Raw genomic sequence first — 27,258 nt, 5'->3', positions numbered from 1 at the left:
TATTTCTGAACACTTCAAATGCAGCAAAACAAGCTTAGAGTTAGAGGAACTGTAAGTGCACAGTAAGACATTCAGAAAATTTAGACAATAAAGTTTAGCTGTTTATATGGTTCATATTAATGACCCTTAGATGTGCAGCTATTCCACAATGCCACCCAACTGCATTCTCTATATATTCTTATTTCCTTGTAGTGATGATATTTCAAAGACCAAGACAACCCTGATCTACTTCTCAGTGAATTCAGCACATGCAGACTTTCCTAATCAATGACACTCATTATAAAAAATGTGCAAGAAATAGAGAAAGGAAAATGCGAAGTTCTTGAGCTATAAGTGATCCACAGGTCATTCAAGCAGGGTTCCTGTGCTGGCTGTGCCACTGGATGACTACAGCTCTGCTAACAGGGGCTGCTGGCAGACTCCTGATCTGCAGGAGCAAACAAACACAAGAGCTCTTGAAGCCACGTAACTGGGTCACCTTCACATTTTCCTGTATTCATTGCATGTAAGTTAACAAACTTACCTCACCTCTGAGTTGTTTCTAATCAAAATATAAACCCCATAACCTGGAGTCAAACATTTATTCGTGAGGCTGTACTGGGTCTGAAATTAAGCAAAAATGCATTCAACTAACCTAAGAGTGTTTTTTTCCTAATTGCCAGTCATATATAAATAATCGACTTCTGTTTTACATGGAAGTCACATTATTAATTTAATTTTTTAATTTCATGCCTATAAGTCTAATAAATAATGTATAAACTAAGCATGTAAGCAGATGAGAAGTACAAAAGTAGTATGCCTGCTCACACACACACTCCACTGCAGAGTTTTAGAAACATGAGACACTGCCACTGTACAATGAACTTAGAATTTGCTTATGAGTGTGTGATATTCAAAAGCAAAGGAAATTACGAATACTCCCAAATAATTCAGCAAATGGAAAATATTAATTAAAATTTTACCATAAGATGGAAAAAGCACTCGAGTCAAGATTCTCTTTTTAAAACAATGACAAAATAATAAAAAAGGAAGTCTTTATTAGATAAATTCTAAGTCATTGAATAAAGATCTGCAAATATAATACTACATAGACTAGGAACACAATTTCAGATGCCATGGACTATATTTTTAATAACTATTTTATTTTTTATTTTATTTATCCTCTTTCATTGTTGAAAGGAGGAAACATAAGTCCTCCTTTTCCGACTTCTTTAGTCTCTCCCGTCTTCAAATGCAGCATCTTTCCTTCTGTTTTTTTGCATGGTAAAATAAATGAACATACACATACTCTAATTCTCAATTCTCATCTTGGCCTGGTTAAGGTTCACTCCACTGCACTATCTCATTTTTTGTCTACATTTTCGCTTCATCTTGTTCCCATACATATTCTCTTTATTATGCGATTCTTCTCAATAACTCTTCTTATATTTAATTATGTTATAACTCCCGGTAAACACTGACTAATCACTTTTTCCAACACTTAAATCAGTTTAGTAAATAGGAATTTCTTGTTTTATGGGATGAGAAATTAGCAGAGAAAGTTTAAGAATCTTAACCAACTGATAAGATCACGTCAGAACTTGATTACTACACCCAAAACCTTTGCTTTACTGACTTGAGCAAATGACATGGAGCTTTTGCTTCCTGTGGCCACATGTTTTGCTGGTTCCTCAGAAGAGTAGTCAGCTCCATTACAATCGGATGGCCTATGGCCAAGAGACAGCTTGTCAAACATCTGACACAACACACCATGACAGAAAGCTGACAATTGCTTTTGTTTAAAGCCTTTCCCTAAACCCCATTGAATAATCCCCAGTGTTGGTTCTCAAACAATATATATAATGGAATAGAGGTAGTAAAAGTGTGAAAGGTGTATGAAAAGGAGAAATTTTAGAACCATTCATAGCCTAATCTTCCAAAAGAACTAGAAATTAGGAATCTGATTTGCAGATATAAGCAAGGCACTCAGCTGCTAACAGAGGTATGTTTTTAGAAAGTGTAACCTTGTTTAATTGAATGTAACCAATATCAGTTGACAAGAAAACAAAATTTGGTAAGCAATCTGTCATTCTAATGAGCTGGTTTTCAAATAATCTTCAATGGATTTTTGTAAAATCCATATGCAAACAAGGCTATTGCTGAAACATTAAGTTGGCATTTACTGCACAAAAGGACAGGAACACTTCTGGTCCATCTTTAAATATCATCACATTTTCAAGAAAACAGTATCATGGATCACTATATAGATGCCGGAGTTTAAAAATCTATTTATTCAGATATTGCAATCATGGTATTGCAGGTGTTCCTTGTAGTACCCACTATCTGTTTATCCCTATAAATTCTGTATTTTCAATTGAGCCATCAGTTGCTTAAGTGTCAGTTCTTCAATTTTTTCTTGTGTATAATATGTCCAGACAGAACTTCTTAAATGTGTAATAAAAGCTACTTTAAACTAGAGATTATCACAAACTAAAACAGCCTTCACATAGATAAAAGCAAAAACCTCTGCAGATATGTCAGGGACAAGAAACACTTTTTGAATAAATGATCTGAATCTGTAGTATTTGCTCTTTCTCCATGGATTTTTAGAAAACTTTGATACTAAAGAACATAACTATCTGAAAGCAATATTAATGTCAGTGTTTTAACTGTCTGAGAACAGGCGTGAAAATGGAGTAACTGATTATAAATCTTCATATGTTATTGTGAAATCAGTTTTTGCCTCATCAATACAGAGATCTAGATAACAGCAAAAATATCAAATTGTATTTCAGACATGTTTTCCAATTTTTTTATATGCACTGAAAAGTAGAATAAAAATATCTTTCAAAAATCAAGAAATAAATCATCTTTGCAAAAGCGTAAAATAAGTCATGCATAAAAGACAAAGGCACCCCACAAAAAAAGTTTAAGAAAGTAAACAGAAGTTCTGCAAAACTAAAACAAAACCACATATTTAGAAATTATGTATTACTAAGAATACAGAAACATCTGTATGATTTTTGGTACAGGAATAAGTAGTTCAATCTGAAGATTTTACCTCTGTAAAATTAGTTTTAGCTTCACTGAGGTGTTTTACAGAGATCAATGTGACAAGCTACCCAAAAAGATGCACCCTTCTCAAGTGGACTGACCCTGCACCTTTGAATTAACAGCCACCTAACAGCTTTCAGATATGTTATGGGAAAGCAGAAACGCCTAAACCTAAAATCAGCTGCCTTTAACATGTGCAATTACCAACACTGTTCTCTCTCCTCCTGGCAATTCCATCACTCATGTACAGAGCGTAGGACACCCTAAGGAGAAAAAAAATTAAGAAAAACACAAAGATAGAAGAATGTTATGACAACTTGTAAAAGCAAAGTGATGGGTCTGCCTGCCAACACAAACAAAATGGGTAAAATGCATGACTACTGCTGAGAAGAGTCTGGATGCCATAGAAGACACTGTACATGACATAAAGAGAATATGTAAGGAGAGACACAGCTGCTGGCTATCTCTGCAGCAAAAAGCAGGCTGATGTGACTATTTAGCACAAGGGATTAACAATGATTTCGCTTTTTCTTCTTGGAGACTGGCACTGGATGCTCTCCTTTTCAAATTGAGATTTTCAAGACTCATTTTTCAGACTGAGATACAGTTGAAATCCTAACATTTTGATTGTGAATGGGACCCCAAGCAATGAAGCTGAAAAAAACCCTGCAGATTAAAGAAGAAAACTTTGTCTTAAAGCTCCGTAAGATGAAGGAGTTAAATTCACAGAGAGGCCTCGTGTTCACTCCTGTCCTGAACATAACCCAGCAGAGCACTTTCAGGCAAAACAGAGTGAAAACTATTGTTTCCTAACATTGTTGGGATCTGTAATACAATCTCTGAGGTATGAAATTCCTCATCACGATTACAACATGATTTGGAAGGAAATCTTACCTATTGAACAAGTCATCTCATGAGACAACTAGGAGCAAAGTGTTCAGAGGAATTCTTCTCTTTACTCTGTTTTTTGGGGTTTATCTAAGCTTTAGTAATACTTCTGCCAACAGCAGAGAAAGGTGTTACAGCTAATTAAGAAATAAGCAACTCAGCATAACTGAAAGATGACCAGTAACTGCTGCACAACTTTGGTTAATATACTTAGATTTACATGTTTATAGCTTCTAATTCATTAATTAGAGGTAATGTTAAAATTTCCTCCTCTCAAAAGGTAGTTATCAATTCTATGCTATCAACAATATAAAATATACATTCATAAGCACTACTGTTGATTACCCTGCATCAGTACATTACACCAATGAAAGACCTTGTAGTTAGCCACTGTAATCTGTATTTCTAATAACTCCAGAACTGCAAAAAGTTGTCATACTTGTATGATTTAATACTGTTCTTCAGCCACAGTAATTTTTTTTGTTATAGCTACAAGTATTATACTTTTAAAATAATCACAGTTTCTTAAGGGCCTTTAAGTATTTCTACGTATTTGAATTGTGTAATTTAAAAAATATTTTCAATACAAAAGTAAACTATAAACCAAAATGATATTTTGTGCTTCATATTCAACAATAAATCAAAAACATCACTGAAAAGAATGACAACAAAGCATTAACAACAGAAAGCATTAAAAAGTTCCCTGACAACAGCATCTTAGAATCACATGCAGATTACAATAGGAAAGCCTGTCCTTCATTTGCAATAGAGGGTAATGGAAGCTAAATTTTTCTTGTTCTCAAGCAACTCAGCTTGAAAAATAATTAACAGTGAATAAACAGAACATGGAAAAGAGGCTAAATCCTAGATACTCGCAATCTGAAGCACGAAACAGTAAAGCCATACAACAAACAAAAGTAGGCATACTTGGTGAACCAGACAGATAAGTTAATGCTACTGTGAAATCTCTATTTCATAAAGAGAATATTGACAGATTTTCTCGTTCCCTTTTTTTTTTTTTTGTCAGGACCATTACAGGCTTTAGACCAGAATATGTAAAATAACCTCATCCAGCCTACGGACTTGCAAAATTTGATTAATAGCTTCACAACCAAAGAAAAAAAGATCACAAGACCAAAGCCAGAGGGAAAATTGCTGTTGTAACTGTTACCTGTTCATTTAAAACAATTAAAAATATGGAAATAAATGGAACTAACAAAAAAATTTTTAAGGCCCATATTTCAGTCATAATCATCTACTATTCTGTTGAAAATGACTAATCAGCTTATCATCATCACAATTTTTCCTTCCCTTGTTACTGCCAGACCTAAACTTCCTTACTCATCTCCTCTCTTTACTGCTTAACACACATGCTGAATAGTAAAGATGACTGTGGAGGGTATTGCAATGCTGGAAGAGAGGTCAATATTTCATTTTAGGGACTCGAAAAAAATAAATTAAGTCAACAAAAAGTAGCTCCATTCATTCTTCTTAGCTTCACATCTCACAATATTCTTAGTCAATTAGTGATGTTGTGAAGTGGCATGATCAGCAATATAGTTTGGCTGCTATTCTTTGAAGGTATCTCCACTGGACAATTAAATCCAAACTTCACATTCTCTATGTCATTTTCTTTGCCATCTGTGCTACTAGTTTTAAATCTATTTCTACTCAAAGGAACTAAGTTCATTTAAATCTCGAGGACCAAAATCTTCATCAGAAAAGTCTGAATATAAAGTAGTGTAATAATTTTCAGAGGAAAAAGTCTGAATACAAACATACTAGAATACTTTCTCCAAGAACATTGATAGCTTTTATTTCCCTATTTCTTTTAATATATCTGATTCTCCTTCTTGAAATTATCTCACTTTATCCTTAATTTCAGGTACACAATTTGCATGCTACCTTGCACTGAGGGTGCAGTTTGTAATTTCTCTCACCTCTCTGCACTTACTATGCTTCATTCTGCCCCATGGAGTGCTATCTTGAGAACATGAACTGGATTCTTTTTGGCCTGGTGCACTCTGACACAAATATTCAGTCCATAGGACTTGACTACAGCTAATCCAATGTAAAAAAACAAACAAAAAACCCCAACCCAATCCAACAATAACAAAAAAGGAACAGCCCACCTTTCCAAGGGGTTAATGTAGATATCAGATGCTGAGAACTATTTCATACTCCAGATCCACTACTATTTGTTCACACTACTTGCTAATAGAGACATAATAAAACACAAAACTGCAAATATGAACATTCAAGAAGTGTGAAGTGGGGAAAAGCAAGTGAACACATATGTCAGGCATATTAACATTTTCAGACTTCATGTTATTTATAAGTATGAAACACAAAAATCTTGTTTGTCACCTATCAGAATTTTTATGCAAACTCATCTGTGTATCCAAAATAACAAAGCAATTTTGCACAAAGCTACCTCAGTAAGTTGCCTAAGGAAACCAGCTTTTCATACGAAGTACAAAGTCGCATTTTATTTTTTTCAATTTTTAAGAAAATCCAATGTTTTATCCAGCAGTAAGCAAACTGAAATCTGATTCAACACTCAGTACCTACCTAACTTGTAACTGTGAAGTGTCAAGTATTGTGGAAAACTTATTCAAGGTACCTCTGCAATAGATTTGGTACCTTTAGACCTTACTGCACGCACAGCGATCCAGTCCCCTCTTCAGAGGGAATACTATTTGAATTCTGCTTCTATCACATTAGAAATTTCCTCTATGGGTTGCTGCTACTGAAACAGGTGATCAATAAACATACAAAACATTTTTGGTCTCTTTCATCCTAGGGTTTTAATTAAATATTTAATTAATTCTAGAAATTGGTTTGGAAGTCTAAGCTATGTGAATCTAAAGCTTAGCACCATGACAGATGAGTCAAATGGCAATTAATGGAACAAGCTGGCATGCAAATTTACGGTCATTTTCAAAGGGGTGAGGAGTGTCTAGGTAGTGAAGAAAAGATGAATGTTCAACTGGAAATTCATTAAAGTTTACAATTAAACACATCAAGCTTGATCATGCCCTCAAATACTATGCAGACGTATTTTCTGAATTCTGCACAACACACTGTTTGCAGAGGAACAACAGGTGATTTAACAATGCAAACAGTGATGTGTCTCAGGGCATCATTCAGTCAAAACCTTATGGCAGTAAAAAGAAGAAATGTAGTATCAATTAAAATTTTACTTCAAAAGCTCAAAAAGACAAACCATAATCCCTCTCTTCAAGGAAACACTGCATTAACATTTACATATTTACTCATACTTAGCATTCATGGAATAAATATAAAAGTTCAGTATAAGAGCTCCTTAGGGTAATTTCTTCAGATCCTCCTCTACCTCTACTAATGACCTACCATCTGAACTGCAGAATATATTGACTCAAAAACTACAAGACCTTATGAAATCAAAGCTCTGTTGCAGTCTAAACTAAGGACTAAGTTGCAAAATACTTGTTTTATCCAGTGAAATTCTAACTTCAGTGAAACCAAAGAGAGTTTCATGTCCTATTAACAGATATCTGCCTACAGAGAAATCACAACCTCTGCTACATCAATCTGAGAGACAAACTGACACTACAAACATGGATTTGTAGTGTCTCCTAACCTTCTCCTACCATCCTCTTTGACCATCTCACCAGTTCTCAGATTTCTTAATGCTTAGAAAACTAAGAATTACACACTGTGATCAAATTAAACAGAGCACTATGGCAGAAGATTAAACAGCTGCTACTCTTTTGGGGAACATTCTACATAAATCAGAAAACCCAACGTAAGACATCAGGAGGATTCTGTTTGGCCAGTTTCCTCTCTATTTCAGTCTCCAGTGGACTAAAGTTCCTACTTCAGAAGAAAAATACTCATGATCTTCTAAATGTAGCCAAATATATAACCGAGTATTCTCCTGGAAAATATTCATGCTACAGCTAGCACAAATATATCCAAGGTAGAGTCAGAGCATACCTAATCATCTGAGAAAGTAAAGAATTATTATAAATTTTCAAATTTGAGTTTATTTTTAGAAAAAGTAAGCATCCAAGTAGTGAAGAACCTGCCCTTTTCTGAAATGTAAAAAATTTTTGATGCTCTTCAGCATCTTTCTCGATAGTTTTACTCCATGCGTCCCAAATACAGCAATCACTGGCTTGGGTTGGCACTTGATAAGATTCAGTTGGTTTATTATGAGAAGAAGCAAAGAAAACATGAACTTAAACATTTTTAGTATAACATGGACTTCCTAAAACATGGATTTAGTCAAACTTTCAAAAGATTATCTTTATTTAGGTAAAGATTTATCTTTATTTAGAGGAAATGAAACATGACTTTTAAAGCACTGTTCCAGTGCAACACAGTCAAACAGAAAACTAATATTGCTAATTACAACCACTGCTCGTGTAACTTGGCGATTTGTAATCTTCTTTCAGGATCCCTTTTACTCATCAGTACCTCCAAAAAAGAGATATCTGTGAGGTTTACCTGAGGCCACTGATGTGAATCCCAACAAAACTGACAATCATTTTATCAACTCCCATTTCTTTACTCCCTGCAGTCACAGTGCAACTTTTAATGAAAAATCTCAAATAATTATTTTTTTAAAATTTACTCTAAATCTTATTCCATATCCCTACTGCTTTCTTTCAGGACCTGGACTAAATTCACAGGGCAAAAGGGGCAACTTGCAGATAGGTGTCCTCTCTCTTTTGCTGGCAAGTAATTTCTGCATGCCCATTCATCTGCTGTTCAACTTGCTGTTGCCTGACCAATGGAAACCAGCCATTACAATGAATCAACATGGTCCTTGGATCCTCAAAGTACAATAAACATCCCCTTTACCTTTCCTCCTCAAATAAGCCCATGACCAAAATCATCCATACCCAACAGCAGCTGCCTGGTTCATGAACAACTGTGAATACAGTGTCCTATCTCTTCTTTTCCTGTTCCCAAATATCAGTGGCAATGGGAAAAGTAGGGTAAGTATCTTGACAGAGCATCTAGGAGGACATCATTAGATGTGCTTCTGGTAGCCAAGAACTTGATTAGTATCTTTAACCAGGCAGTGTCAAAGGGTACCAACACACAGAGTATAAAACTGAACTGCTAATATTCAAGTTACTAAAAATAGCATCCCTAACTGTGGTTTGGGTTGCAAAGGCACCACCTCTATCCTAAGATAAGAGTCATGAGGCACTGTAACCTGCCACCTGAGTATTACTCAATTAAGGGCCCAATCTTTTTCCATTTACATATGCTTTTGTTGTTTTACACTTCATACAGCTCTTGGGTTTATTAAGTCAAGAAGACTTGTTCACTCGTGTGCTGAGAATGCCTGTGAATCACAGATAACACAGAGCTCTAAGATGTTACTTGGTGTAGAAGGAGGAAAATTGCTTTAGGAGAATATAAAAAAAAAAGTTAGCAAGAAGCTGTCTTGTTACAAGTGCAGACACTTAGTTATCAGTCATTAGTCGAAACTGATAATGATGGGCAGTCAAGCACAGTGCATCTCCTCATTGTTTTCAATGATGATAAAGTGCTGTCTGCTGCCAAACAGTGCCTCAAAATGGAGAAGGGTACTTAGACTTGCTTCAGATGAGCAACTGGGTGCATGCCAATTTTTACATGAACAGTCATAAGCATGTTCCTGCACAACAGGATGTGATCAAACTATTCAGAGCTGTAAAACCAGGTTTGCTTGCCAGTTATGTTATTGCTTCAAGATCAGAGACTACATACTTTGCCAGCCATGAAACCACTGCTTTTCCTTAACAACAAATTATACATCCTTAATATTTAAAAATCTATATAGAACTGACAGAATTAAACACCCTCACCTTCACAGAATTAGTTAGGCCTGAAAACATATCAAACATACAATCTCCTAATCTCTTAATGAACTTTAAAAAAAATCACTTTCTTCAAGCTGTACCAATTAAAAGATTTCCTTTCTTCTTTAAACCAGAAGAAAAGGAATTGTAATGACTAACCCAAGTCTTCAGCTGCCAACCCTGTAATGATACTAGCATTCCTGTCCATAAGGTGTGATGTGGCTAATAGCTGGCTGAGACATTGTACTGTATTGCCTCCTGCTGGAAACCATTTCTTTAAGAGTATTTTATGAAGATCACACAATTTGACTATGCCATACTAAATGTCTGTCACTAATTGGATTACTCAAGCAAGAAAGATTTTAGAAGAAAGGTAATAGTGTATTTCAGTCAACTGGAAAAGTTTTTTTCTTGAATGGGTTAAGACAAAACCAAACATTACAGATAAGGAAATGATGTTCAATTTCTCCTAACAGTCAGTATATTTCTCCATTTTTCTTTCAGAGGATCAGTAATAAAACACACTCAAGATTCTCAGTATCACACAATATCTGTTCACTAACAAACATATCTTAGCAAATACAACCAAACAGTTGAGTTTGTTTTTTTAAGGGGGTTGGTACAGGAGAAGGTGGATGTCAATGTTTAGCCATGCTTTAGTTATTTGTTTATTATTCACTTGAAAATACATACTAAAAGTAGCATTAAATATTTGAGTTTATACCAATTCATTGTTTTCACACATACAAAAAGTAGTTTGCATATTTGCTCAGCAATCTAGTGAAAGATCTAAGATTACATACATATGCACAGCTCACTACAGTGATAGAAGTGCCTCTATCTGCTTCCTAGTAAGAAATAACATTCGCATTGGAAATCTAAAAAAATATGCAGAGGTTCTTGGGTGTTACAGCTCAAAAAACCCACATTTTCATGACCTTTCCAAGATATGGACAGTGCTCTCCATTTTTTGAAGAATAAAAAAATAATGTAAGAAAAATTCAAGTAGAAGAATCCAAACTAGCTAATTGTCAAGTATGCTGCAACAGCAGTCCAGTTAAATGCACCTTAGTAATATACCTACCAGAAAAAGCATTATAAAACTGCATTTAAAAGACCACTTGGAAGTATTCTGTATTTATAAGAAATGCACAGTTTGTAGAATGTCCATTCTCTAGCAATGTAATCTATCCTTCACTTGAAATCATAATATGCTTGAACTGTGAAGGCTTTTGTGTTATTGTTTCTCACTCAGAAAAATAAGAAATCCTGTAAGCAAAACCCCAAAAGCTAGATCCTACTTATATTCACTGTGCTCAATTGTCAAACACCAGGCTATTGTGAAGAAAATCATAGAGAAAAGTAACAGATGTAGCTTCATTAAACACAGTCAGTCCAAACCCTTGTTACTGTACAATAGTAGCTCTCTGCCATATGGAACTGGTTATGGTAGTCACTCAAATGACACTGCTGTCTCTAGCACCACAGAACAGCAAGCAGGACCAGAGCAATCCAGTGTTCACACTTTGTGTCATGAAGCATTTAACTTCTATTGCCCAGTGACCTCTCAACTTTAAAAATGCATTTTCCAGAGGACAGCCATGCCATGTTAATGATTTACTCTATTTCTGCTTTGTCTCAGCCTGCTCTCATCAATTCCCCCCCTCATATTTGATGCCAGTGCCACCAAAAATAAAAAGATTTTAACTTGCAGATGTTATGAATGCCTGAGGCAACCCCAGATCCAACTTCCAATAATTTGCATTTGTTATGCTAAGCATATATATCCCCTGAATTATACCTAGTCCCTTTGTGGTCTAATGTAGGAATCCCTCTCCTATTGTTCTTGCTGTTAGCACTGTAATAACTACTGCTATTGCAATGTTAACAAAAGACTACTAATAATTCAAGTATGGTACGAATTCCCAAGGAATCATCAAGTGAGCAACACAGGTTGAAATGGTAGCTTCAATTCAAAGGAACTATTTTCTAGATTCAACAGTAACATATATTTGAAAACACACGATTAATAGAGTTTTATTAATAATAATTTTAAACAACTGTGGTATAAATTGCAAATGGTATCACAGTATTACAGCTTAATACCAAATATTTAAATTTTCATTTGGTGAGGATTTATTATTCTATTAGCTTATATTTTCAGCTGCAGTATCTACCTGTGCTGTTTGCTGATATGCCTAAAGATGGCTTTGCGAGTGGTGACACTTGAGCCATTACCATCTACAGTCATTATCTTTATTAATTGCCAAGCTGATTACTTGGAAAAGATTACTCCTTAAACAGGCAGCTTAAAATCAATTAAATTAAAATGTATATTAAATGCTCTACAATGACATTCTTCTACATTTTATGGTCCAAATATGCCTGAAAATCTACTTCAACAAAGAAGCAAAAACTGACAAAATGAAAATAAAAATATCAAAAGATCCTCCTCTTTTGTTAAAAGCTTTTCTCTTATAAGCTGCTCACTTTTCAAATGCCCTGCACAAAGAAGAAAGTACATAAACTTTTGGCAGGACTATTGGATATTTCCCAGTAGCTATGCTACTCATTATTATTAAAAAATTGAAAAAAGTAGACTGAAAAAGTAAAATACCACCATCAAGACATTAACATCCCTCACAGTACATGCTTGACAGATGCACAAAATATTTGAAGCACCAGGCAGATGGGGCTTTCAAGGTTAAAGTAGGAAAGAATGAAAAAACAACAACCAAAAAAAAGTGAAAATTACGTAGTGTGTGTAGAGGAGACACTTTTATCAGAAGACTTCTCAATACAACATAAATTCAATCAACATTATTAATATCACAAACCTGACTTTAAATGTAGCAGAAATTAGTTAGATGTGAGCTAACTTTGGTAACTCACAATAAAAATCAAAATCTTCAATATTGGAAGAGTCAGATGAAATTTGTTGCCTGGCATAAATACAAAGAAGGTTCGTCCAGTCTAAAATCTTTTCTCAGGAGATACATCCCCTACTTCAACTGTTCCTCTCTACAACCTGCTCCTATTGAGTTAAATCTAGTTTAAAATTTAGAGGAAAAAAAGGTGGGTAAGACAATTATTGTTCTGTCAAAATAGGAAATTGCAGGGAATGAGTGATCTGAGCAGAGAAAAGAACCCAGCTTCTTTCATGTCACACAGCAGATGGGTAAGACTTTGAGAGTCAAGGACCACATGCTGATTTTTATCTCCTGAATGTAAAGCAACAAAGGGAGGAACTGCTTGCATTGTTGCACGTGGTATTGTTACCTTTCTTTATTGTATATTTTTGCCACTTATATCCTTCAGTACTAGTTAACTGTCATCCAATGCATTTTACCAATACAGCATACTGCAAAACTAAGCCTTTAATAGCTTTTTAGATTGGTCAAGTCACTGAAAACTATTTTGTTTTAAAAAGAAGACAGCTAGCAATGAAGTGCAAAAACTACAAAAATAACTTGTCTCATGAACACATGGATGCCATTTTAATGGGCACTACTATCATGAAGAAAAAGTTCTTTGAGATTTTCAACAGAGAAAGTTAAATGAAACAATTTTCTTCCCCAAAAATAAAGCAAAAAAAAAAGGAATAAAATAAAACGAAATTTGGTATTGAGTGATTATATACTTGTAGAGACTTACTTGAGACAAAGCAGCATCCCGTTGTTCTATTACTGCATTCATTTCCTCAGCTATTATTTTCTTTTTACGTTCTTTGGTCCTGTGTATTCGGTTCAGAATTATAGCTCCATTCTTCAGTATATCTATCCCCGTGTCTGCATTGTTTATTCTGTTCAGTAATTCCTGTAATGTCTACCAACAGCATTATATGTTAGTCAGACATGAAGTTTTAATATATTTTATTTAATATAGGGTTTTAATTAATAGGCACATGTGAATTGTAAATTGACTGAGTGAAGTTATTGAATTTTCATATTGCAGCAAAGATGTACATTATTAGTGTGTCAATTCTTCTTTTTCCCACATCTTAGTTCTTGAAACCCACTCAATTGAACTTAAGCCTCTAAGATATAAGACTGACATCAAGAAATCTCCTCAGAGAATGGCTTACCATGTCATTTTCTTCAGGGTTAATATTTTCTAGCCTAGAAAAAAGGGACACAGAAAGCCTGATCAGTAGCATTTCCTTAGTGCAGCAAAATGAGTTCGCTTTTTAAATCTTTAGAACCTCAAGTAATTTCATTCTACTAGTCTTTAGAGTCAACCATGACACTGAACATATTAAAGTGCCACCTGCCCGACTCCATCTTTCAATAATGCTCCATATCTTCAGCACTGACTTCAGACTGTTAAGTTATTAATGTTTACTGCTATATATGACTACAAGGATCAATTGTTCATATGTGCTTAGATGAAGAAAGTTCCCCAGTGATAGAAATGACTGATGCTCTTATTTTATTTATTTCTGGGCTTACAACTTTTACCTGATGTATTTTTGTTTTTACTGCACCCCAAATGTAACAGAACATAACTTCTGGGTAGATTTTATTTTCATTTTTAAGTAATTCTTTTTGCACCTCTCTCTTCCAAAATGAGGAAAAAAAACCCAGTTAAAGTTTCCTTAAAAATATTTTAATTTTATATCTTGCATAAAATAGGAAGCTAAGGCAATTCTCTGCAAGGCCCTTATTTAATTCTGAAACAAACCCGCCTGCACTTTCCTCCCTTTCTATTTCAACAGAACATATATTGACCTGTCAAATACAAAGATGATACGAGGAATTTAGTCATACAGCATTGAACACTGGCTGTGCAAAAGCATAAAGTGATAGCACAAAAATTTAATAAATGGGTTAGTACACATTTTATTTTACCTAAGGTTAGTTAAATGGACAGAGATTTCTTTTCTGGAAAAATGAGCATATGAAAGTTACATTACCACTCCATTGCTACTTAGTTAATGGTGACCTATAGTAAAAGTAAGTCTGCCAGTATCCTATGATATTTTAAAAGACAGGTATATTAAACATCTTCTAAACAGCAGCACTTTTTCAACAGTGCTGAGACAGGCACTGCTCCAAAGCCATGATTTTAGCTAGCAAACATCATAGAACACTTGACAGCACACTATCACCTTTTCCTTTAAGGCATTAGTTTTACCGAATAACAGTACATAAGGCATAGTAAATCAACCAGTAGAGAAATTAATTCTTTAAATAAAAGAGAAATATTTCAGAATGTACTATCAGCGTACAGCAGCTGGTAAATTTATATGGCATTCACAAGCAGCAACTACTCCAACATACTCAGTCGGCAACAGAACTAAAAAAAATGAAGTAAAAGCTAACCCTTGATGGGTTTGACTTGTATTCATAAAGCAACACAAATCATAAAATAAGAAACATAATACATTCCAAATTCTCAGAACTGGCTCCTTGTAGAGTTCCTGCTTCAGGTTTTTAGATTGCTCTAAGTGCCACTTCATGTGGGACTTAAAAATGGATCTCCAGCTAGTTTGTATTCACAATGAAAGGAACAGTATTTGTCAAAGTAAATTGGCAGGACTGACCCGGCTTCTCCAGAGGACTTCTACCCTGCTAAAAGTGTGGGTCAACAAAATCACCCAGCCGACCAACAGGCTGGGTAAGCAAGACACATCAGGGAGAAAAGGGAGTGGGAAAAAGAACAGGAACTTCTGCCATATGCATACCTTCAGCATACTACTGCCACAAGGGATCTGTCTGTAGGTATACAAACACCTCCTTAGGAGACAGTATTTTTAAAAAAGTAGCATCCAGAGCCGTGTATTTGCCCTGCTACCTCTCCCTGTACTGTGCACAGACAATGAGTGAAAACCTCATGATTTTAAAGAGCAGTAACCAAGGATTCCTTCTCCCCCCATTTCTAAACACATTCTGCTAATGTTACCCCTAGGGCCAACAGGGCTGAAAGAATTTTGATTGTTACAGTTAAATAATGACAACAGAATTGCTCCAGCTGCTAATTTAAAGAAAGCATTAAAGCACTTGATAAAGGTTGGCAGGCTGTTCAATATTGCCCTCTTGTAAAGTTCTCTGATTGGAATAAGTCCAAAGCAGATGGAAGGAGTGACCTGTGCTCTAAAACTTGATGAGTGTGGCACAAATAGCCAACGTTCTTTAAACAAAAACAAACCTCTATGTGCTCCACGTCTGAGACAGAAAACTTGACCTTTTGAACAACGACCATAGGGAAGGAAGAAAATATTAAGGGTGGTAGTTAGAAAAGAAAGTTGGTGTTCTCCACAGGGAAATCTCTTATGCCAATTCTGAGACTGGGAATAGAATCAGGGTAGCAGACTCCCCTATAAAGCATCAGAAAAAACACCCAAGTGGATGACAGCCACAACAATTGCTATTCTGTAAATGATAGCAATAAAGTGTAGCAGCTTGGCTCCAAGCTATCAGTCAAGGAAGTTACTGACCCTCTCCTGGGAGCAAGTACTATTTTTATCATTATCAGTGTATCCAATGCCTTCTTCAATGACATGCTTTTGAGGAAGGTACTACACATGTTCTCTGAGAAATGGAATTTCTTCTCTTTTCTCATCGTTTTGCTCACAATTAAGTAATTTTTCCAGTACATGAGTAGAGCAGAAGAAGGGACTGAAAGGAAAACAAGTGAAGGTGTTCTGAGGGATTCATGTGTGTCAAGAACTGCCACCCATTTATCTATGGATTCCACTGCAGAAAAAGCAGCAATACACCAGAAACACAAAAGTCATTGACTAGGTTTGTTGGCCAGAATAATTAATTTTCTGCACGACTTGAGTGCTTTAAGCCTAAAGAACTTAAGTTTATGCTAACATTTCATACACAGTTTTAACAGATTTTTGGAGCCATACAAAACTTTCTTTATTCTTGGAACATACAAGATTAGAAGACTGACAGAAAAACTGGAGACTCAAGTAAGGCTTACAATCATGATGCCTCTCATGGGAATTTAAAGTACATCTGTAATTTCCTCAGAGACTGCTGTTTAAGGCAAGTTTTCAGATGCACATACACATATAATGGGTTCTATGAAGATGTTTATCAAATTGTCCACTAATTCTTGTGAGTATGGAATCTCCTAATCCTGCTGCTGAGTCATACTTACTGTGACAGTGAGGCTACGACAAACTCTAGCAATTTATAAATTCTAGTAATGGTGCACAATCTATGTATAGATTATTGAAATTAGTTAAGATGACATTCTCTGGCCCTACCTATAAAAATACCCAAAAGAAGACAACTGATTTTCTGCCTTAAAGAGGAGTGTTTTTAGTAGAATCAATTATTTAAAACATAATTGCCTGCCATGTAGTTAACTAACAACTGCACCTATTCAGTCTCCTACCATGAAAAACTTGTTTGCTTTGTATTTCTCATGGTAGAAAAATAAGAAAATTTCTCAGCCACTCTAGACCTTGGGGGAGTACCCTCTGGGGGACTAACATAGACAATAACCCAGATGATAACAACTCAGATGGAGAAGGATTACATGGAGGGGCAAACTTCAAAGCTGTCTATATCCCAGACAGAAAAGAAACCATTCTTGATCTTTCTCTCCTGACTTGACAGTTTTGTTTAACATGAGATTGCCTATTTCTGTTGTGTTAACACGGTGTACATAAAACTCTATGAACTATTAATTGTATCCTTATGGCCTTGCAAACTGCTTCTCACCAAAGATAAGAAGAAAAACCTATATATTTTTACTACCTCACCCACATCATTAGTAGATGGAAGAAAATGTCTGGGAGCTTAAAGGCTTGATTGATTTCCTATATGTTGTAACTTTTGACTGACATTTTGCTTCTCTGTGTCAAAAGATCCCTAAAAAATGTCACATACATCTTATTTATCCCTCGATAAATCAATGCCAAGGCTTTTGATTATATTTTTAATTTTTGTGATCAAAATTATTCACCTTGCTCTCAGTCTCCAGAGAAAAATACAGTTTTACAGGATGGCTAATAATTTAACCAATGACACAGTAAGACTAGCCCTAGTCTATGTCATCACAGAGAATTTTGTGCTAAGTTTTCCTATAACCACTGTCGAGCAGTTTATGACTGTCACAGACTGACACAACAGCCTTTTGCATAGAGTAGGAAATGCATACTTACTCTTTGAGAGACTGTTCTAAACGCTGGACTCGTAGAAATGCTTCATCTCTCTCTTCATTGGCTAACCTAAGCCTTGCCATGACAGCCTCATCACGTTCCCGCTGAGCAGAATAAACTTCTTCCACCAGAGCTGCAAAAGTATGTTCAACAAACAAGTTTGACATTGATTGCTAAAATCAATACTTTAAGGAATAAAGTAAAGCTATGTGTTTTCAAATTCATCCCTGTAAAATCTAACAGGGCAAGAAAGTGATTTGCTGGGCATTCTGAATACTTGCTTAATGGAAAAGTAATTTTAAAGTTTAGAATAACATGAGACACTAGTAGGTTTCATCTAGGACATTAGTAGGTTTCTTCTAGGACATATAGCTAAAAGTAATGATCCATTAAAGCAATTACCACCAGATTGCTACTATCAGGGTGGCACACAGATATTAAATATTAAAAATACTAGTACTTTCATAATCTGTCCATGGTATCACAAGAGTGGCACAGCCGGCATCTCTCTATGCCAAGCCTTTACTTTACTGGGTAATATACTGTTATATTATCTGTTACGACATACATGGACCTGGGAGCATTAGGTACCAATAAACTAAGATTTACTGTCTATCCTTGGGAACAAACTAACACCTTCAAGTCATTTTTCATCCTGAGCTTACATTTTCTCCCTGCCTCTCCCCTGTCAATATGTCTAACACCATCTCTGGCACACTGCCAGAATCCTTACCTCAACCCTGCCTTCACTAAAATCTTTATTCATACTTTCATCATTTCCATCTGCAATACTGCAAATCTTTTCTCACACTTATCATAAAACCCTGTCGTTGCAATGTCTAGGGACTTTCAGGATGCCGTAAATAAGACCGCTGTCACTCTAAGACAAAGGACTATATCCTCTCTCATTGTCATAGGCACCTCCAAAAAAGTCAGTTGAGGTCTGTAGGTTCCAGAATTTTCTGTATACTCTCCTTTTGTCAACCTGGGGTTTAGCCACAGTGTCCTAAGATCATACTATGGTCTCTTTCAAATTCTGGCATTTATTTTTCAAGAACTTTCTGTATTAAACCATTGCAGCTGGGCTTTCTTACTCTCTTCAGAACTCTCTGTTCCTCTCCAAACCACTGCTTAAATCATTAAACTAACACTCAAAGAAAGGCTTCCTCCCTCTTCACTTCAGCTTAGAGCTTTTATCCCTCCATTCTTACCTCAATTGCCATTAACTTTTTTGCCTTTATTTGTTATTTTACTCTTACTTCACCTTTTTACATTATTGTAGAAAAATTAATAGTGTGATATAACAAAACATTTTATTGCTCTTCACAGAATGAAACAATAGGATCACAGTAGCACATTTCAGTAGCAGGTATATTGCTGGCACAAAGTACACTTTATCAGTACCAAAAAAAACCCCAAAACTCCCGAGCTGACTGAAATATAAGAAGTGAAAAATTTCTATAAATTCATAAGCAGCTCAGATAACCAGGGATGTAAGATGACCAAGAAGATGAACAGAAAAAGAATCTGGAGAGATGAATTAGAAAGCTGTTCAAGGTAGAAAAGCAATCTTCTTGTCCTTAAGATGGGGGGGAAAGTGTCACTGAGGAGTAAGGAAGCATTTTTTGCAAGTCTAGCAAAAGGTTTCAAGCTAACAGAAGATTAGAGAAAAGCAGACAGGGAAAGACTAAATGTTACTTCTGAAAGTGCAGTCTGTCCCCTCACAAAAATCTGCAGAGGAACTCCAAGCCCATTCATCAGGCCGGAGCTGTAAGAAGTTGTGTCCCAACAACAACAACAAAAGACATTCAGCATCAGAAGCACAGATCTTGAACTGTACACAAAATCTAGCAAACACTGACTTAATTCTCTTCTATTGAGTGGTGGTTTTTTTGAGCTTTTTTTAAATCTATTTCCCCTGTTTGCAGCAAGAATGTTTTGCTTGATGTGGAATGGAAAAGCCAAGACGTGAGTAAGGCAGCTGCAAAACTGCATGCACACAGGTTGGTAGCCAGCAATAAGTTTGGAGCACCTGCAGAGAGTAAGTCCAATATCTGCAAAGGTAGGCAGCTCAGCAAGAATAAAAACAAACTGTATGAGGTAGGCTGTGCATTTCAGCTCACGAGACTTCCACTTTGGTTGCTGAGATCTGTGATGGCAGGGAAACTAGTGCCTCAGCATTGACTGCTCAAGGAAACTACAATACAAGTGCTATGTCCTCACTGGATCTGGAATACACAAGCAGCTTGATTATATATGGTAATTACTACCTATCAATACCTTAATATTTTTGTTTAATATAGTTTTTCCAGCAAATTATGTCAGTTTATCTAGCATAATGACAGACACTTCACAGAGAACTCTTTCCATAAAGCTGCAAGTGGAAACACTATGCAATTTCCGTAATGAAAACAATTGCTGAAATTAATAGAAAGTTGTCTAAAATAACTGAAGATTTGGAACTTATTACTGTTCTGAGGTTAATTACTTTCCAGATTAGTTAACTTCTTTCTGGTCTCTTCAAGTGCATCCCTCCTTCTGTCAGATCTCAAAACATCCTCACCTCAGCAAGAAAAACCACAATTTGCTGACTCCTGCAATGGATGTTGAACATACAAGTACACTTAAGAGTGAGTGTTTTTTGGCATATCTAATTTCCTCTCTGTTTAATAATAACCAGTGGTAATAATGACCATACAGGCTTTTAAAAGCCAGATTATTGCTTATTTGTCCTTAAACCAAAGTAATGTATATAAAACAGTATGAAAGCATTCAGAAAAAGAGATATTTTTAAGTTACTTAAGCATCCTGCTTATCTGAAACCTTACCATCTCTGATAGCAGCCCAGGAGCTAATTGCCTTGAACAGCAAACCCTTCCCCCACCCAAAGGTATATTACAAAACACTGTCTGTTAACTATTATCTATGGAAAAGTGATTTAAATTGAGCAACTCTTTCTTGTTGTTTTCTTATCCTTACACTAAATTAAAACATTGGAGTAAATATCCCAGTGATAAGATCCACCACCTAAATTTTAAAAAAAAAATTATAGTCTCTCCATATCAATTACAAGGGTTTGGCTACATGGCATTTTTAATATCACACAGCAATACCGACACTGACCAAAAGAAATTACTTATTTAGAAAATACTTAAAGTCCTTATCTAACTCATTTTAATGGTCTACAGAAAGCTAACTCACCTGATTTCTTTACCAGCCTTCTGAATTTAGGTTAGACATTTTTGCTATCCAATGCCTATACAATTTTGACTTTTATTTAATATTTTATGAATTCTTTTTTCCTATTATATGGAATATTATGACAGTAACACACTTGCAGGTAGTCCGAAGTATGATGTTGTTAACAATAACATTCACTATTCAGATTGAGCTATGGATGAGTCACAAGTAGCAGTTCAGGACCATAAGGACCACAGCATTCCTCAAATAAGTCACTGAAATGAATACATATTTAGGTTTCAATGCAGTAGCAAACCAAAACATTTTGCATCATATCTAGGAAAACATGTGATGTATAAGTTGTCCACTTAAAAACTATGAGGGAGAGTGACAGGAAATTCCTCTATACTAAAAAGAGTAAAGAATATGCAGATTATCATCCCTATGCTTCCTAAAAATGCCAGGCAAAAACTGATTGAGAGTTAACATGTCAGGCTCCTAAGTTCAACTCAAGATAAGGCATACCCAGCAAAATACTAGCTCCATACTGGCACACTGACATGATGCCTGATTCAATGAAAAAAGAGATCCAGCTACTTAGTCACCAACTGCTCTGGTTGACACCATAAAGTTTTTCTTGGAGACACCTTCCAGTGGCACACCAACCAATCCTACCCTGTCTTGAGGCCTGACCAAGAAGAAACACAAATTCTTATAGAACTCATGTTTCAAGCAAGAAAATGACACACAAAACTAAAGCAGGAATAGTCTAGTATTAAGCTAAAATGAATTGTATCATTTACTAATTCATACATATATAATTACATTAAAGAGTTAAAATATTTACATTCCAGAGTGCTAAGTTATGAAAAAAGGATTATTTTACAATGCTTAAAGATATTGTAATATATACAAATATAACACTATTATTTAGTTGCATAAACTTTATTTGTTTTGGAAGAATTCAATAATATCTTTCTCCTTGTAACTAAAATCTGCATACTCTAAAAGAGCTCTTTATTTTAAAAGAATCATTATGCTAAACTCATCAATTCTAAAACATTTTTAGTTTTTAGTAAAGAAAACAATTGTAAACAGAGAGCTTTTGTAAGGTAGATAGCTATTACAAAGTTCACTCAGAAAATCAATATAGCATTTTAGCTGGAATTTGCTCATTAAACACCCACAGCTCTAATGCAAATTATGATGGAATGAATAAAGCAAATACATATGCTTCTTTCTTTTTATTAAATGTAAAATCTACTGTTAATTGCATCTCGTATGTCATATAAACTTTTCTCCTTAACTATTAAATGGAAGCTTTTACAAAAGTCATTAGAGATTCTCTTTCTTTGACTTGTATAAATTTCAATATTTGTTCAGTAAAGGTTCACAGCAGTTAAATTACATTAACAAATATTATTAGCTACTATGTAAGCCAACTAAGTAAAATACTTATATTGCAGGTAAAACAAATCAATGGGTGTTTACAATAATATTTGGATATGTCCATTTTTAAACAAGCTTATCAAATATCATGTAATTCTTAGTCAAATGAGAGAGACTCAAAGTAGATTTTTTTATCCCAAATACTCAAATTTGTTTAGTAAGCTAATTGTTTTCTAATATGGGCAAAAGTAAATATGAAGAAGATGAACCATACCAAGTATGAGTTTACTGAGTCAAAGGAGTGTACATATTTTCTTAGTTGAACCTGATTCTTTCGGCAAACTTATCTCCTATACTTTTTAAACTACCTTTAAAACACAGCAGTACTAAGAAGGTGTGCTGGAAATCATTCTAGTTTAAACAGTGGTTCATGATTTTCCAAACAACAGAACTTTGGGGGAAGTAAGGGAAGCACGACTCCCAGGGTAAAAGTCTGTTTGCTTATTTCCTAGAGGTCATCTGTGTAAATAAAATAAACTGAGTGAGAAAGGCAAAAGAAGAAAATGTTGGGACTTAAAAAATCAATGGCAGCAGAAATCACTTCACATAACTCATCAAAAAAGTAAAATCAGAATACAGTACAGAGCTCATAAAGAAGAGATCACTAACCACATTGCTACCATAACTCAGAAGATACAGTAAATACTATAACACTACAACAATTGTGTTTCAAGGTAAGTCAGAAATAATAACAATATTTTGGACTTTGCAAGGTGTTTGTTATCAGATGTGATGAAATACTGCTTTTGGAACTGGACTATATGAAAAGCGATCCAGGAAACAGTGAAATTAAAATTTTATTAATTGTTTTTGCAACAAGCAGTAGTTACAGCAACCAGTTACTTCGAAGAAAAAGACATGGTGAGAATGTATTTTTGTTAATAACAATGTATTGTTGCGGAAGGTCGGGGTTTTGCAGTTTAAGATTTAGTATTCAAGATCAGTGGTTGAGGAACAATAAGTGACTTAGGATTTTCTTTGGCATTGATTCTGATACATCGAAGTACTTTTACTAGTTCCTCGCACCATTACAGCAACATGAAATACAAATGAGATCATACGCTTTTACAAAAAAGGCACTGAGCATCTTAAATATTCATGAATTGACTGAAATAATAATAATTAATGGCTCAAAAAATGTCAATACATTATTTCGCTTGTTCCGTGAAGGTATACAGCCCTAAGACAGGAGTGAATATTGAAATCATGCAAAAAATGAAACAAAGAATATTTTCTGTTTTCTGCCTTTTGGAAACATATATTATTCTGAAGGAATGAAAGAACTTGCTTGGCCAAGTCATACTTAGAATTCAAGATTCCTGTAATGAGCTGCTTGTTTATCCTGCTCAGTTGCTTCCATGAAAAAACTGTCAGCTGAAATTTATCCTGCAGAGAGGTTTAACTGAAGCTTTTTAGGGATTTTTGTTTTGTTTTCACTTTGGATTTCTGGGTAGCAGCTACGTGAATGTGAGGAATTAGAGAATTATATTGGGAAAAGGGGTGCAATGACTACATGCCTTTTCATTTTCATCAGTCTTCCCATTCCTGTCCACCATTGCTGGATCTCTGTCTGTCTAATCACAAGAAGACTTGGAAACTATTCTTGCCATTTCCAGATGGGCAATTATTTAACCATTAATTTTATTTAACCATATGGTTATATGCTTGTTCTCCTTACAGAAATACAAACATGAATGTACTTGTTATCCACTCAAATTAGAAATCAAAATTCTCTGAGACTTCCTTCCACTAGATTTAATGACTTGCTCACAATTCTTAAATAAGTCAATCTTATCATAGCCAAATAAAAAAAAAATACTGCATTGCAATGAAAACCTTTAGAATGTGTTATTAATTGGTCTCTGCACATACACGTTACAAAACGCAGATAATCCCTAGAAATGTTCAAATCCTAAGGCCCTCACACAGTTCTCATTCAGGCTAATGGCAAACTATCAGGAGCTCCAGGGCTGATTGTCAACTTAAAAATAGTGCTGACATGTTCTCTTACGAAACAGACAACTTAAGTTCCCAGCTCTCTTTTTGAAAGCTACCATTCATTTACTTTCAGTTATGACCTATAACTAAAAAATAAAAGCAAAATAGTGATAAGAAGATGATAGAACTACTTGAGTTTTCACTGGTCTGTACCTGGAGTTATACACTAAAAGTCATTTACACCTAAATGTGACTTTATAGATAAAGCAATCTGAACAAATACTGATAGAACACACTGATTTCTTTATTGCTTTGTGTTTGTTGTATGTATTTAGTGCACAGTATTCATCTGCTCCTACATTTCCAATGCTATAAACAGAGTGTTCTTAATAAAAGGCTAAAGTTGCTTAGTGGCAACTCTGCATCGGGTTTTCTTTGTGTACTCAGATCCCAATTCAATTAAAAAAAATAAAGTGGGAAAGAATAGGAAAGAGCATTATACACAGACCCTAAAGCAGTTCTCATGAAAGCCAATCCCTGTACAATACTTAAGCCTCTGCTTCTAATACACTAAGCACAGCTGACTTCAAAATTCAAACCATAATGTTGTTAAACTTTTTCTTCAGTGAATAATTACTGATACTTGAAAATTTACTTTAAGGGGGAAAATATAAACACTGCATGAAAGTTTGCAAGTTACAATTTGTCATGTTAAAGTTTTGTAATACCCCAAGAAGTAGGTTACTTGCAGACCTTTTTATTTCTGAATAAACCCCAATTCTTTATGCTCATCTAGCACCGTTGTGGGAAAGAAAGAAAGGCCAGACTAATCACAGAATTATGCAGAAGATACTGGCTTGCTTTTTACATACAAGCTCCACCCATAAATAGTTTAGTAATTGGCATCTTGATCTATGCCAGCTCATCGTATATTGTACTTGAAAGAGCTGCATGCAACTTTTTAAGAATCAACAATTCTGACAACCAGAAGGTAAAAATTCCATTGTTTCAAATTAAACCATTAAAAACTAAGCCAATAATTTCTCAGTCTCAATGCCCCCACCTTGAGGACAAACCCCCCTAAGAATGATATAGACTATATATATAAACAAATTATGTCTAGAAAACTGGGTTAGGGAAGTATATGAACTACCTACTTAAACTGTAAAATATCATTCATATTTAGGTTTATAAACACAAGACTTGGGAACTATTGAGTTCTTTTGGCTAAAACCCAATATTGGCCTTATTTCAGTTTAATTGGAAGAGGATCTTGAATTCATCTTCTCCATGAGATATCAGGAACCTGGATTTCTGTTTGTACCAAAGGTTAATAAGAAATGTGTCTGCAAAAGTCAAACAGCATTAAATACCAAAAACTGATTATTATTCTGCAGGAGTTGTTCTGTCATTCATAATCTCTCCATGCTCCAACCTTCCACAGCTAATCTTTAATGGATGACATGCAGGAAAGAAAAATAACATCTAAAAAGGGACTTTAAAGTGAGCTTTGAAGAAACGGAAAATACTTTGCTTCTGTGCTGGAAGTTATTGCCACCCAAAGTTTATTACTGGCAAGATTACTTATTTCCTCTTACTTTATGGGATATTAAATCAAATTAACTCTCAGGTAATAGCCACTTGGATATTTGTTTTTACTTTCTATTAAAACGATTGCATATGCATATTCAGTAATTATTTTTTGAGTCAATTTAGGAAACTTCAAATAATGTTCGTGAACTTTTCCATACCATAATCAAGAATTCCAAAATACTACAAATGCAAATGCACAACAATTTCATAAAAACAGACTGAAACAGGGACTTCATTGTAGGTATATTGCCATAGTTTCCAAGAGACTGAAAGCTGTAGAACATATACCACCGTATTAGAAGTACTGCTTTCCCCTTTTTCCATACTGTATTTCCTATCATTGCCCTGGTCTTTCAGAGAGCATCTGCAGAACGCTAATACAGTTTTCAGGCACTAAAGGTAGTGTGCAACATCTAACAGGGCTGGACTTGATTCTCCTGATATGATGTTGATTTAAAAAAGTAATAAATTTTGGTAACATTCTTATTAGAAACTAGCACAAAAAAACCCCAGCTCCACAGAATAGCCATTGCTACAGAAAGATTTAAGGATAAACATTTTTTTAATTATATTTTCATTTAGAATTATTCTTAGTCTCAACATATACCGTGACAAAAATATGCAAGAGCTGAGGTTCTGATGCCAACTATGTTATATCTTGCTTCAGTAATGGCAGGAATTACTGTGAGAAAACTGGGGCTTTGATATTTTTTTCAGTCTGGAGAGGCTATCACTATGCTCTATAATTTTGCCTTACACTCAATCAGCTCTTTCCTCTAAAACTTCCCATATATCCCCTATTTCATTCTTCTGTTAGGAAAAAATGAAGTCACTTATTATGTCCATCCAAAGTGAGATCTGTTCTCTCTTCTGGTTTTTTGAAGACTTTGTCCTTTGCAATGCATCCATCTTCCAGTCTGTCCTCAGAAGATGTATGCTCCTTCTCCCTTTCCCTTCCCACAGGGGGCACCCATTCCTTTTCTGTTCAACATATTAAAGTTCTGCAGTTCCCAAATTTCAAGATTTGTCTATTCTTCATACCCAGCTCATATGCAGTGTTCCCGTTTTTCCTTACATTATCCTGTTCTCTGTTCTTTTACGATGTGCTCTTCCCTTGATTTTCCTGATGTTGCCACTGCCTCTATTCTTCTTGATGATGGGGAGTGAAACTAATGGTATGCTAATGGACACTGGCTTATAATGACACAAAATCCAGCA

The 27,258-nt window shown here is 35.1% G+C and overlaps 1 protein-coding gene across 4 annotated transcripts in view; it reads right to left on the bottom strand.

Moving 5' to 3' along the window:
* Nucleotides 1-27,258, bottom strand: part of MIPOL1 (mirror-image polydactyly 1) — a 188,782-nt gene that overhangs the window by 103,853 nt on the left and 57,671 nt on the right. For all 4 annotated transcript variants that reach the window (XM_064658645.1, XM_064658644.1, XM_064658643.1 and 1 more), the window contains 3 exons: nt 17,884-18,013; nt 13,846-13,879; nt 13,416-13,586 (listed from right to left, as the gene is read on the bottom strand). In XM_064658645.1, the coding sequence (XP_064514715.1) occupies nt 13,416-13,586; nt 13,846-13,879; nt 17,884-18,013 (335 nt within the window). The remainder of the gene's footprint in view (nt 1-13,415; nt 13,587-13,845; nt 13,880-17,883; nt 18,014-27,258) is intronic.

The sequence above is a fragment of the Pseudopipra pipra genome, chromosome 6, assembly GCF_036250125.1.
Source record: "Pseudopipra pipra isolate bDixPip1 chromosome 6, bDixPip1.hap1, whole genome shotgun sequence".
Taxonomy (NCBI): Eukaryota; Metazoa; Chordata; class Aves; order Passeriformes; family Pipridae; genus Pseudopipra; species Pseudopipra pipra.
The sequence above is the reverse complement of the archived record's forward strand: the minus strand, read 5'-3'. Positions and strand labels throughout refer to the sequence as shown.